Here is a 15,336-nt window from a genome sequence, read left to right as displayed (position 1 = left end):
AACTTGATACCTCAATATATTAGATATCTAGATATACCATAATTGTACACTAAACTTTTAGTACTTCTAAATATTTTTTCAAGGTCGTAAAATTTCCAATACAAACATATATCTTTTTGATAATACTACTTCCTTCGTTTTATATTATAAAACTTTTTAAGATCAATATATATATATATATATATATATGTATATATATATGTCTGAATTAATTAGCATCATCGTATGAATGTAAGTAATGCTACAAAGTCTTATATTGTGAAACGGGGATAGCAGTGTTGCAATGGCATTTAAAAATAGCAGAAGTCTAGGAGAAATAGACATATTCACACAAACAAGAAGAACTAACGGTGCAAAAGTGACATGCATGCACCATACAACCCTGGCGATAACTAACGAATCTTCAGGTACACAAGGAGCTGTGACGCTCGGTCGATATATCGCTTGGCCAGGCGAGGCGACCTAATCAAAGTGGAGTTAATTTTGAGCCCCTGCTACTTCTCTCGATCGGTTTTCCTGCCTACCATCTTTGAACGTGATCTCACCGTGCTAACAAAGTGACATCCAAGTCACGAAAGGTTAATTAAGAGGCTCTCGCTGAATTGATCCATGACCGCGCCAGCGACGTTACATCTCGAACTCTTTGCGAAATTACTAACACCTGGTGTGACACGTGTGTGGTGGTTTTGCTGAACCTTGATAGCAATGTTCAGTGTTCACCCCTTGGATTGACGACTGATCAGCGAGCATTTAATTTAATTGGAGCATCCAGAGTACGTACGGGAAACTACTACTGAAAACTCCTGATGAAATCACCGGTATGTATATATGTATAATTGTATAAATATCTTAAATTAATATCTAGTTGATCGATCACAATCTAAAAATAAAAATTTCAGCTTCTAGTTGATTATCTGTTATATTCTTTTAAATATATACTGATCATAACTTATATAAGAATCTGGACTATTATAGAAGCTAGAGATTCTAAAAAAAAACATGTAACTGCTAGAAGCGCTGATCAATCAAGCATGACCTAATTAGGCTACTTAAGTTTCATTGTTATCGATCAACTCAAATAAGTACTACGTATGTAGAGTTCCATGCATGCACGGTCTTGCAAAATTTGCAACGTTTTTCACATGCATGGACTTTTTTTGTAGCCGTGTATATACGTATTATTCTTAGGGTTTTTTATTCAAATATTATTCTTAGGTTAATTTTGAGCCAGACACCGGGATAGATCGGTGCATGCCTAGCTACAGAAATATCATCTGATAGGATACACGCCTGTCAGTTTCTCGCTGGAACTGTAGGATCGATTTCAAGTTTCCAACCATACCAGGAAAGCAATATTGGACCAGGTGAAGCGAACCTCATTTTGACGATGTGTATATGTGATTTGAGACTTGGCACTGTCTTTTGCATTCAACGTAAAATTCAATTTCTTACAGTTTACTCGATCTCAATGGCCACAAGGGAAACATATTATCATTTTTGCGTATGCATTATTTTTTTTCCTCGAAAATTCTGGACGTGTGTTTTAAACCAAACTTTCAAAACTTTGAACATAATATTTTAAAAACAATAGAATACATGCATGAAAATCATATGCATATTAACTAGCACTGAAAATAAAGGAAAATATGTTTGACTTTTTTATGGAAAAAACCAAAAGGCATATTTGCAAACAAAAATAATTATGAATAAAAATTTTATATATGTATTCTTAGTGATCTAAAAGCCAAGACTAAAAAAACTCAAGTCAACTCTAAATTTAAAGTTGAAAATTCAAATTTTGGCTTATAAGCATAAGCAGAAGCGAAAAAATGAGAGTGATAAGCTCTGGGCTCGAAGCCTCGCTTCTACCTATTTAATTATTTAATTAATAATTAATGTTAGGTCCTTCCCTAATATCTGAGTTTTTTTTTTTTGAGTTTAGATAGGTGTTACTACTTGTACTATTAAATTTTTCCACAAATTATGGGGCACAAAAGTACCTAGCTTGATCACCTAACCACTCCGATGTGTGGAGTATGCAAGCGTGAAAAATGCAGTTAAGCATGCATGCATAAATTAAACCTGATCATCACCATCGTCTACGTCCCTAGCTACTGTGTGCATGTGACGCTTTGCAGCTAGCTTTCGCTTCTTCACAAGTTAACTTTGGTGGTAAGCATGAGAGCCAATTTGCCCAATTATATGTGAAAAACTGAATAGGGTCTGCAAGAATCTTGTTAGCTTTTGGGAGTACATCGATCGATCGATCGAGGCTGCTTGTGTGTATAGGACTACTCTATATGTACACCTTCCTCTCCTTTTCGTTCCCTAACTACCTCAACTCAATTAAGGTGGCGTGTCAAAAGAAGGAAACGTATTAGAACCCACCATAGAAATATATATAGTTATATATCGATTCACTTTCACTAATTAATTACCAGTTTTGTGTGATGTCTGTAACACATGTGCGCTCTAAAATTAATTTCAAATACACCAGTTTTCTGTTTAAGTACCAATTACGCGTGATTTTGCATTCTAAAAACGGTAAAGATGTGATGATCCTCAATAAAAGGTACTGAGCTGTAAAAGGTATTTAAGTATATATATTGGTATAAGATCTAGGTGAGAAGGCTAAAATGACAAATGTTCTGGTATAGAGAAAATGGCAAAAATATCCCTAAAATAAAATCCGCTTCGTACTACTACTAGTAGTTACAACAAGTCATTTATGTAATACCGATGTCATTTGTGAGGTTTTTCTAGATTTTATTTTTGTTCATAATGACACCGTAAAACTTCATACGTTTTATTTTACATTGTTTGCAAATCTTTTTAAGATTTATATTTTATTTATAAGAACATGAGCGGTTGAAATATAATCTAATGTTTGTGTCGATTTTATCATTTACGTAGTATCCCCAAAGGCATGAACTCCGGCAAATTTTCGCTAGTTGATGAACGCCGAGGTAAGTAGAATTGCATTGATCTTAGTGAACATGATCACACGCACCTATATGGCTATATCACACCCACTCAACAATATTAGTGCATATAAAAGAATTGTGCAATATGTATAAAAAGACACAACCCTGTCGCAGTAATCCAGGGATCTGTGAACTCTATAAAAAAGACACTTACTATGTAAATATCTATAGGAGATATACTTTTCTTTGTTATTGCACATCGAATCGATCGACTCAATCAATGAAATAAATTGAAGATTTACTTTGTTTTTTTTTTGCCTTACAATACCGGTTACATTTTTCTTGAAGCGCAAAAAAATTGCACGTCAATGAATTAGAAGATAAAGAGTGTTGATACACGACGCATATTCAATTGACAAGAAATGCTCACATTTTCCTTAATTAATACTCCGTTGCTATCGATTACAGTAATCTTATTCCGTACCTTGCTACTCTCTAGATCATGGCCCATGTCTCAATACCTCTAATTAAGTACCTCATAAATACTGTAAAAGTTTCAAAAGCTTTGGCCGTTAGATGATGTGTGTTGCAGTAGTAAACAAAATTTGCAAATTATGACTTTTTAGAGTAAGTGCACAAGTTACAACTTTTATAGCCTACAAATTAAAATTAACTGATTAATTTGGTATTTGACGAACTTGTGTGGTTATCCTGATCTCTATAAAAAAATCCGAAACTGCAAAAGGCTCGATGGAATAACGTGCCGTTTATGTATAAAGAGATATATATAATCCCAACTGCTTTTATCAAATTGCCATTAGGTGTGATCGAGAAAAATGACTGGTATCGGCACCATGCATAAAGAGACATATATACATGTTTAATTAGGATGATATATCAATACTGTACCTAGCATGATGGGATCTAACACCTCTATTAGCAATGTGGTGCTTAGGACCGTGAAGACGTTTACATTTCCTTTCCCTCTAATCCAGCCACTCAATCGCTGTCACTTGGCAAGTGGAAAAAGTTGATGTCTCCTCTGATCCAACTGATAACTGACATGAAGCCCATGCCTGACCCCAAATGGATATTTGAATTTTCGGTTACTGAAATGCTCTCTGAAGTAGTTAACAAGCATCTAATTTCCTAATAGTCACTCCTCGCAAATTATGCCCATGGGCCATGGTCAAGTACCAAGTTAAATTGCACAATCCTCAAACATATATATACTTTTATTTTGCACCGGCTAAATTTACCATTATTACAGGTTAGATCCACCCGACTAATTTTTCTTCTTATGTATAACATCTATTTTGATAAATATATGGACTGCATATATACGAGAGTTCATTATATACTAGAGCTGATGTGTTTAAGAGCATAACATAAAATTGTTCAGAATCATCCGTATCGTAATAATTATAAATTTAACCTTCTAAAGTAAAAGGATAGGTTTAAGTGTGGTCCATATTAAAACTTAGTAATAAAAGATGGTCTATGGCGCAATTCACTCAATTAAATTTATAGTACGGTAATTTAAGTGTGGTCTAAAGTAAAACTTAGGTAATAAAAGATGATAGCATATATTATATAATTTGTCCCAGCTAGCTAGCTTCTAAGTGCCGGTGAGTTGTTAACAGAAGTCAATTAAGTAAAGGTGATCACTGAAAACTAACTGATATCTCGCAGAAAGCAACAGCTATGGACAAGGGGAAATTAAGTAATTAACTATCTCCCTCTTGTAACGACTTTTGTAGAATGGAAATGTGGAAGATACCTTTTACTTTCTTCAGCAAAGAAAACATACTCGCCTCTCAAAAAATGAAAAGAAGTAACATACTTGTGGATTTTCGGATCCTCCATAGTCCAATGTGTCCAAACCCTCTCCTTCCTCCCATGAGAATTATCACCTTACTGATGTGTGCCTTTGAAGTTTGAAATTGATCGCTCGCTAAGTACAAAATGTCTATGCAGGTGGGGACAACCTTTTACATTCTTTTGAAAAATAATCTAACGTTTTCAGGTAGGATTAGGATGCAAAGCAAAACCAACATAAGTAGAACCAATTAGGTATCCTTATACATGTGCGTACACACATGTGCATACATGTGTACATGCAAGAGCAGAAAATATATATTATTTATTTAGGTAACCTCAAAGGCTTTTTTCAATTTACCATATGGATAACCACAGAAACCTTAAAAACCCAAAGCTACACTTTTAATCACAATAAATCTATAACTAGCTACCTCCTACTTATAAGAAATTCTAGCCTAATACACACTCAGACCACACTGTCACACACTAATTAACACCACGCAGTTACGTCATATCACATATGTATTTTGTTTCAGATATGCTTTGTATGCTTCCTATATTAAACTTTTTCAGGTTTAACCAATAGAAAAACATAATAAAATCTACCATACCAAATCAATTTCATTAAATTTGTCGTTAAGTTTTTTTATAATATACTTATTTGGGGTTAAAAATATTGCTTTGTTTTTCTATACACCTGATCAATATACGAACTTAAAAGAAATATGACATAGAACAAAAACAAAACACCATTCATTCTTAAGCGGAGGGAAATAAACAATATTATTATAGGTCTAATCTCATGTAACACGGACACATGCTTTACCATTAACCACACATGCTTTTTTTTTTCTTTTCATGGTTCGCTGTTACATGTATACTCAGGTCAGTCTTCCAAATAGAGTATCGAGTTGTATGTAATATCAGTGCAGGTAAGGGTGGAACCAAAAATTTATTAAGTATAGGGCTTAATAATAAAATATAAATCTTTCGAACAAATTTTAACTTAAAAAATAGTAATTTTCTAATACGATTTTGAGTCAGACATAGGACTTCAGTCCAAGCTGTCCCACGCCGGTTACCGCCAGCCTGATAAGGGTATACGAGCGTCTATGTTAGTGTGTTGTATGTCAAAAAATAAAACGGGTTGACAAATAACCAAAGTGCAAAGAGCAAATTCACCCGATCCGGACTATATCGATCGATGGAGTCGGATCGGACCCTGGTAGGATCCGAAACCGGGCAGTGTGCCTAGAGGCAAGTGGTGCGTGGTGGTGGTGGACTGATGACGTCCGGGCGCACCACCATTCCTTCCTGCCCCCGTTGATCAGCTGAGCATGCATGCGCACCGGGCCGTTTCGTAGAACCGAAGCGAGAGCGAGAGCCTCCCGCGCGCGCCACATGGGACTGGGGAGGAATACGCGCCGCGTAGCCATCGGTTGGGGAGAAATCAAAGACGGCGACGGCGCGATGCCCACGCGCGCCCGGCCGCCTCCGATCGATCGATCCACCCCCCCTAGGGATAACCGGATAGCCAATCGGAAAAGTAGCAGATCGAGGCGATGGCTCGCTCGCTCGCCCACACGAGAGGCGATGGCACGTCGTCTCTCTCTCTCTCTCTCGCTGCCGTCGCGGTCGATGCATCGATCGTGGAGCGATTTAGAGCCGTGGAGCATGGCGATCACGGGTTGGCTGTGGCTGGACATGCACTACCAGGAGTACCAGCCCAGGTCCTGACGACGGCGTGTGTAGTGTGGAGTGTGGACCTACACCGCGCGCCGCTGTCAGTGTAAAACCGTCAGTCAGTAAAGACACTGCGGGACGAGGTGGGGGTGTTCTACTGGGGAGCGTAGTGTGTGCAGCTAGCTGCTTTCGATGAACGTAGGACAGTGTTTGGGCTAGAGCCACACACCTGATTGAAAATATATATTATAAAAGTATTAAGTTTTAGTTAAAATTTATAAAAAACATATATTCAATCGATGAGCCTTAAGCTTAGAAAACTACTAGTCCGCCTCTATCGTGTTGAGAGCACGTTGTTGAAAGTAAGTACAATAGTAGAGTCAGCTATTATCTATTGTCTATAAAATCTTCTTATAACTAACCTAAACAATAAATTAGTTATAAGATTAAGAGCGTTATATTTTGCATATGAGCTAATATTATTTATTTATTGTTTGATCTTTTCTTCAAGCAACTTATAGCCGGCCTACGATCTGCTGTTGTACGAGAATAAATGTAAAGTAAATGCAGGTAGTGACGGTGTATGTATGTTTCAAGTTCAAACCTTTTCTATCTCCAAGAAAGGTGAAACATGGAACCTACTATAGTCCATTGTTAGTCCAAAGTAGGGCTGAAAACGGAACGGATAGTTTCCGTCCGCTTCGGAAAAAAAATGGATACGGAGATAGCTCGGAGTGGATATTTCTCGGATAATTTGGATATGGATATGAATGTGGATAATTTTCTTCGGATACAAAGACGAATACGGTATGGTAGTTTCCAACGGATATGGATATTTCGACGGATATTCGAAGATTGTAATAAGCGGATATCCGCGAACACTTGAAACCAGTTCAGCCCACCTAATTTTAGGTCTGGCCCATCAACCAATTTACTACAAATTGCTTTTGTGCTATTGGACTATCAGTATTTGTTGAACTCATTGTGTGCTATATGGTGGACTTATGTCACTTATCTGTTACCCGTGAAACTAAATGTAACTTGTTTAATCTATGATGAGACCTAAAATAACAGCTATCTTGATTAAATTAGCTATATGTATGTGCTATTTGTCTCTACGAACGGTTTGAGTGGTTTGTATGTTTCGAGAAATATTTGTTTTCGTATTCATGTTCGACTACATCCAATCCTTATTCGTGTTCGAGATAATTCGTATTTGTTTCCATATTCGAAATATTCGTATCCGTTTTCATATCCGCCTAAAAATATGAAAATAAATACGGTACATGTATTATCCGTCCGTATTCACTTCGTTTTCAGCCCTAGTCCAAAGCCCTAGTCCAAAGTATGACGCGCTCTTCTCGTTTCGCAGTCTCTGCGTCAATGCGACGTGAAGCTGTCAAAGTTGCTCCTGTTATGACCAATTCTCTCGCGTGGTGCACGATTCTGGGAGCTGTGTTACTCTCAACAAACTCAACACGAGAGATGCTAGCTCCCTGGTCGGCTCGAGGGGTGCCGGGTCACGTACATGGATGTCTTGGCGTACTCCTTTGGAGCCAGAAAAGGACGAACAAATGTTATAAAATTGGGTGAAGTGGAAATTCGGGAGAACAGATCAAGATAAAAGCCAGAAGAAAGTCAAGGGAAATACTGCAGATCGAAGAAAATCACGTACGGATTGAATTGATTGCGGTGAGAATCACTAGTATTTGTGGACGACCGTCTCTCCAGACTCCAAGCGGGCGTTAGATGGACTGCCTGCGACTGCGCTATATTAAATCACGAGAGGACATCGCCTGTCTATAAAACCTGATTATGGTAGATGTACCAATAAGAGGATCGCTTGAAAAATGATGTTTTCATAAGCGGTCCTTTTAATGGTAATCGTGTGAAAATTAAATTTCAAAATAATACATATTTATACCTGATGTTTTATATAAAACCGAATAAATATAAACTTTATATTAAAATTGTAGATCTCAACTAGGTCTAAAACATTAAACATTGCAGTTGAGGTGGATGGTAAAGACGAATGCGGTGGATGTGACGCAAAAAGAAGAATATCTTGCTTATAAAAACAAGTGTTTGATAGTGTGATGGTAAGGATGAACGCGGTGAATGTGAGGCATTTAGTTTGAATCTTATGAATCTAAATAGTGCATCTTGTAATGTGAGTCCGTGAGTGTGTAGGTGTTTAGTAAAAATAAAAAAAATGGTTTTGCCACCTAAAGAAAACTAAAATTCGAAAATTAATCTTCACAGGCGGCTTGTAGCACACGCTTGCACAATACGAAAATTTCTCCACGGAACGTGTAACCACTGGACGCACGCCTCAGTACAAATAATTTGGGCCGCTTGGGCAAGTACTGGTCCCAATCGTAATTCATGGACTGGGCAAGTCCGCAGTGCTACGCCTCTAATGGACCTTACGATTTCAGTCCAAATGCGAACTCCACGCGGCCCAACGGGCTACCCGCGCGTCGTACCGTGTCCGCGACTCCGTGTGCGCTCAACTGCTCCCCCGTCGACCGCCGCTGTGTTCGCCGGACGGACCTTCGCCACGTCCTCCAATCTCGCTACCTCGACGAGACGAGCGCCTGGGCCTTTCTCACTGGTCAATTCACTGCTACTCCACTACACACCAACAAGGCAACAAGTGTAAATTGCATAATCCCGTGTTTGACATATACAAACAGTGTTTCGAACCGAGCCGAGCTAATTAATAACTTGGTACATGATTAGGCAGCATCAATTCGTCAATCAGATGAGAGAAGAAGGAGTTGAGATAGTAAACGGCACGGTAAAAAATTAATTAAGTTGCAATGACGCAGTGCACCATAATAGTAGTACGCGACTCGCTCAGCAGACGCCGTTGGTCTTCTTCTTGGACAGCACGGCCCTCTTCCAGAGGGAGATCACCTCGCGCTGCTTCTCCATCTCCCTCTCGCTCGCCGCGGCGGCGAGGGCGTCGCCGTTAAGGGCGACGCGGGCCGGGAGCGCGTCGAGCTCGTGGAGCACCTTCTCGACGTCGAGCACGAGGCGCTCGGCGAGCGTGCGGCTGAAGTCCTCGCGGATGACGACGCGGAGCACCGTGACGTGCTGCGCGTCGGGGGGCATGGTGTAGGCCGGCACGATCCAGCCGAAGCGGCGGAGGAAGTCGGAGATCTCGAACTCGTTGTGCCGGCTGCTGTCCTTGAGCGAGAAGGCCACCAGCGGCACGCCGTTGTCCTTGGACACGATGTTGAACCGCCCCGTCTTCTCCAGCCCACGCTTCAGCACCATCGCGTTCTCCTGGCAGTTCTCCATGATGTTCTTGTACCCCTGCATCCATCATATCGTGCCACGTTATATAATCAGACAATCAGTTACAGGCTAATTGTGATTCTATGTGCAGTAGCATTTTTCTCACCTCAAAGCCAAGGCGGATTAGCTGGTAATACTGTGCAATGACCTGGCTGGAACCTGGGAAAAAACAAATTAAACCAGTGAACCAAACTGACATGAATATTCAGGAAACGGTGAAACTGACAACTGAAGAAAAGCTTAACCTTTGGAGAAGTTGAGGGTGAAGGTGGGCTGGTCGGCGCCGAGGTAGTTGATGTGGAAGATGAGCTCCTCAGGCAGGTCCTCCTTGGTCCTCCAGATGCACCACCCGATACCGGCGTAGACAAGGCCGTACTTGTGCCCACTCACGTTGATGCTCTTCACCAGCGGCAGACGGAAGTCCCACTCCAGCTCCGGGTACAGAAACGGCGCGATGAACCCGCCGCTCGCCGCGTCGACGTGGATCGGCGTGTCCCAGCTGCACATTCAAAGTTCCAAACCAATCCAGCAGCAACTCTGCATCAGCTTTTATGCAAGAGAAATAGTACTGTGCAAGTGTGCATTGGCAAACAGCCATACACTGAAGTTGTTTGTGGCTTTACGCGAAGGAAGATATGAAGTGTTCGATTCATTACCCTGTTTCAGCGTTCTTCTGGGTGAGCAGATCGTTGAGCAGCTTGACATCCTCGAACTCCCCGTTCAGCGTCGACCCGAGGATCGCCGCAACGCAGATGGTGTTCTCATCGACCATGTCCACAGCCTTAGCCGGGTCCATGACGTAGTAGCCGTCACTCAGCTTCACTTCCTTGAGCTCCACCTCGAAGTAGCGCGCGAACTTCTCCCAGCAAACCTGCATTCCCCACATTGATCCAGTCATATCGGCAAAAAAACGTGTACGTGCGCGGTGCGCCACTGGGTTAATTACGCGTGCTTGTTAACTAAAGTGGTAATGGAAATGGGTATCTGCTTACTTGGACATTGGCACCGGTGACAATGTTTGGCTTGTCGCACGGCTTGCCAGCTGCCTTCATCTTGTTCTGCCACCTCCTCTTGAAGGCCAAACCGGCGAGCATGATGGCCTCAGATGAGCCGACAGTGCCGACGCCGACGGCCGTTTCAGAGTCTCCTAGAGGGGCATTGAAGAGGTGTGCAATCATGTTCACACATCGGTTCTGCAATCAGCAAATTGATTTGGTAGGTAAGTGGGTGTTTGTTTCTAGGGACTTCACATCAGATATTTGAACACTAATTTAAAGTATTAAACATAAATTAATAAAAAACTAATTTCATAAATGAGAGCTAATCCGCGAGATGAATTTTTTAAGCCTAATTAATCCATAATTAGCAAATGTTTACTGTAGCATCACATATGCTAATTATAGATTAGTTAGGCTCATTAGATTCGTCTCGCGAATTAGTCCAAGATTATGGATGGGTTTTATTAATAATCTATGTTTAATACTTCAAATTAGTGTCCAAACATCCAATGTGACATTGGGCTAAAAAATTTAGCCCATCTAAACAACCCCTAATAATAAGCATCAACAATGCAGTTGTAGCAATGGCTTATGAATTACAGCAATCAACACACTGTCCTACAGTGTGCTATATCGGTACCTCGCGGTACTAAATCGTTTTTGATTGTTGGATCTAACAGTACACATCTTACTCAGTCAGATCCAATGATGAGAAATGATTTGGTACCTCGAGATACTTTTTGTTGGACCAGAGCAAATCTCTTTTCTTTTTGTCAAGGTGACTTAGATTTTTTTTTTTTTTTGAGAAATAGGATAGCATCTCCCATTTCATTAACGAAATGAAATCCCAGTTTGTCAGGCAAATTCTACAAGTAAGCTGCGTCGCAAACAGAAATCCCCGGGTGACTTGAATTGTTGTTGCCAATCTTCTTAAAAGTTTGACCACTAATTATCATGATTATACAATGGCGGTGCACAAGACGCAAATAAATGGTGTACTGTAGAAATTATAGCCCTTGAGGAAATGTGGAAATATATTTGACATATCTGTGCTCCCAAACTCATGCAAGAGAAAGATCTATATATAAAAATAACTGAAAAAGATGTTCCAGCATGAGTGACCACTAGTCATTAGAGATAAGATGCATACTTTGGGTTCTTAATTTCCATTATTATGCCGTAGTGAGTAGGGAGAATTAGATAAGATCCGAACAAACAGTATATTCCAAAGCTCCAAGATACATAGAAGGAACAATTAAAAGATGTAATAACTATTAGAAGGCACATGCCATGTACTAGTATTATTTGTTTCAAATATTCGGAGGGCCATGGACCTAAACCTGGTCCGGTTGTTCCGTCCTTCATACTTCAGTACACAGAGAACGGTGCTATCTGCCTATCTTTCATTAGCAAATCTGAAACTAGTACTAACAGCATCCTTTGAAAACCTGTGATTAAAATAAACTGGGGATAAGGACATGAATGGTTTACGGCTTTACGTGACTGTTTACCCGGTCGGTCTAGACGTCCACCAAATTGCATACTGAAGGTAAGTGTGCGCGTATTATCGGAGCAGAACAGTCACTTTCACTTTCACATGTTGCATCCAAAGCACGGAAACCCTACCAAGTAACGACATTACATCTTGGTTTACTTTTCTTCTGGTTACCATGAAAAGAAACATTTTCAAAATGCATAATCACCTAATCCCATATGACTAAGAGCAGCTACGTGACACAATATCGCGAAACGGCAACTAACATGGACCTAGAAACTAGAATACAACTTGAACTCGTGGTTTCCGTCCCAAATCTACAGCTTGTTATGATCTGACATTCATTCGTTGGTTGTTAGCAAAGGAATTCCGTTACAAAACCGACAGCCGCCTCGTTCCGTTATCCTTTTTCTACTATCCTGCTTTTGTGGACAGAGACAGGCCAATCTCATTGGGAGATGAAAGCCACCCAAATCTTCGTTGTACCTTAACATGAGGCAATATTCCAAAAAGAAAGAAAATGATAGGATAGGTGACATATTGTCACGAAATTATTTGGTGAACACGAAATTTACAGTTGTCTACACAAGAAAAGACGTAATTGACTGGGCATCGGCTTAATTACTATCATCTTCTCGCTTGGAGCGCTAAAAATCATAGGATATACGTGTTCCATTTTGAAGGATGGGTTAAAAAATTCAGGTGGGAAAGCTCTCCCCCTCCCCCAGTGAAATTTTTTTAAAAAAAAGGATGGGTTAAAAAGAAGGATAAATTTCTTGACAGGTCGGCAGTCTGAAAACAACCTGAAACGACCAACTATACATCATGGATACTTATTATACGTAGACTGATTGAAGAGATGGGAGCTAATTCATGTGACAAATCTTTTAAGCCTAATTAATTCATAATTAACGTATGTTTACTGTAGCATCATATAGACTAATCATGGATTAATTAGGCTCGATAGATTGTCTCGCGAATTAGTCCAAAATTATGAATAATTTTTATTAATAGTCTACGTTTACTATTATTATAATAAGTATCTAAACATTCAAATGGTTCTTTTTTCCAAGCACCTCCTAAACCACATCTGCACTGCACACCCGTATATTCCCAATCAGCTCACACAAACCGCGAGTCTACATCACGTGACACTTGTCAAGAACGAAACTCCTAGGGGACAGGGATCCACAAACGTACACTGTTTTTGCTCTATTGGCGAATCATTTTCAGTCATAACTGGTAATGAAAAGAAAAACATGGATCGCTGTTTTTCTTGTCAGCGGTGGGTACGCGTCAAGAGACTCAAGACGATAAACACACTGGGGATGGGTTTTTCATTTCTGTCACATCATTTTTTTTTCTCTGCCCTGGTAACCGGGTCGTAGACTCGTAGTTGCTTCAAAGGGACCTGCTTGTTCTTGCCGTCACTACTACGGTTACGAACACTTCAAAGCAATCAAAGAGTCTACTGTTATAGTAGAATTACTTAAGGCTAGGCAAAAATAGTAGTATTACTTAAATCTGTCGCTCTTCCTTATAAAACAGTCAAACAAAACAGTTTTCTCAACGATGGACATGCTGTCTTTGCCGACCTATATACCGGAATTTTATAGGATTTTCTTTATAAAAAAAGATATGTGCTACCTTTTATGTAACTTAAAATGAAGATTGTATTATAAACTGATAGTTTCACCCCCGCGCCTATCCATGCCAAATCTATTGGAGAGAAATGGCCAAGTACTTAATTGTGCTTCCCCAAGTTCTTGGCAATTTTAATAGAAAAAGGCTGAAACATTCAGGGAAGAAAAATGGATCCATTTGTATATTATTGTAGTGCGAGGAGAGAGCCAATGAATGGAAGCGCATGTGGTGGCGGATGGCCCCTACCCCACGCGGACAATCGAGCGGTTTGTACTCTTGTAGCTAGTTTTCTAACTTCTAGACCAGATCAGAATTCAGAAGCCAAGTGGGAGGACTAATCAACTGCGGCTACTTGTCGAAACGGACGGCCACCAGTCGGATTGCCCATTGGAATTTGCAACGAGCAGATCAAAACCCACCAGCTAACCCGCCACCCAAGGCAGACAAATCAAATCAAACCAAATTAAGCTTGAATAGGTTATTTTGGGACTAATTTCAGGATGAGAGGAGATAACTACGTGATCCCTTGAATTAAGGGAGCGCTAATTGCGACGTGCAGAAACGACGAACGGGGGTTGAGGAGGGGCGCTCGCGGCGGCGCAAAGCCAGCGAGGCGGGCGTACCTGGAGCTCGGTGGTGACGGGGTACTCGTCCATGTCGACGTAGTTCTTGTTGACGGAGGCCTGGATGAGCTTGTCGCACTCGGGCTCCATCCACGTGGTGACGAACGACGCCAGGTTCAGCCGCGGGTTGCCGTCCAGCATCAGCTCGTCGTTGATGATCTGGTACGCCGCCTCCTTCGGGATCGAGTTCTCCGGCATCCGGAACCTGCAGCCGCCAGCCAGATAAAAAAAAATCCCCCCAAAATGAAACCACCATCACCCGACCCATCAAATCGACCGGCAATGGCGTCCGCCCGGCGCGCCGATCGAACCCCTGATCGGAGAAAAACAAACAGAGGCGAGAGCGTGCGTGCGTGCCTGGGGAGGGAGGATCGGACGTAGCGGGAGGCGAACGTGGAGTGGATGGACTCGTCGGAGCCCGACACGCCGTGTGAGAGCACCATGCTGATTGGCCGGCGGGTGTGGAAGCTTCCGATCGAGCTGGAGAAGATCGAAGAGCTTCGCCGGGAAGGAGAAGTAGGAGGAGGTGGATAGCTTGGGTTTTGGAGGAGAAAGTGGAGGAGGGAGACGGCGGGCTTCGCTGGAAACGGGATTAATTAAGGAGATGAACGCGACGCGGCGCGAGAGCTTCTCAGTATCAAATTTGCGAAGCCGACGGTGTAAAATGGTAACTAGTACTCGCTCACACAGATGGAAGGAAAAAAGCGAATTTAACTACTATTTGTCACTATTATGTTTAAAATTCATTGAATACTCTTTTTATATTTAACGGGTATCTAAATAGTTGCTAAATATAATAGTTGGCAAATAGTTAAATTTAGTAGGAATAACAGCACGGATTAATT

At 40.9% G+C, this 15,336-nt stretch overlaps 1 protein-coding gene across 1 annotated transcript; it reads right to left on the bottom strand.

Moving 5' to 3' along the window:
- Positions 1-9,076: 9,076 nt before the first annotated feature.
- On the bottom strand, positions 9,077-15,134 carry LOC102717970 (glutamate decarboxylase 1). Its single transcript, XM_015835641.2, has 7 exons — positions 14,849-15,134; positions 14,492-14,696; positions 10,724-10,924; positions 10,388-10,602; positions 9,977-10,230; positions 9,838-9,890; positions 9,077-9,749 (listed from the first exon to the last, which is right to left on the bottom strand). The coding sequence occupies exons 1-7, from the start codon at positions 14,932-14,934 to the stop codon at positions 9,288-9,290; spliced, it is 1,476 nt and encodes a 491-aa protein (XP_015691127.1). The 5' UTR covers positions 14,935-15,134; the 3' UTR covers positions 9,077-9,287.
- Positions 15,135-15,336: the final 202 nt, after the last annotated feature.

The sequence above is a fragment of the Oryza brachyantha genome, chromosome 3 (genome assembly GCF_000231095.2).
Source record: "Oryza brachyantha chromosome 3, ObraRS2, whole genome shotgun sequence".
Classification (NCBI taxonomy): Eukaryota; Viridiplantae; Streptophyta; class Magnoliopsida; order Poales; family Poaceae; genus Oryza; species Oryza brachyantha.
Note: the sequence above shows the minus strand (reverse complement) of the source record. Positions and strands in the feature narration are given on the sequence as shown.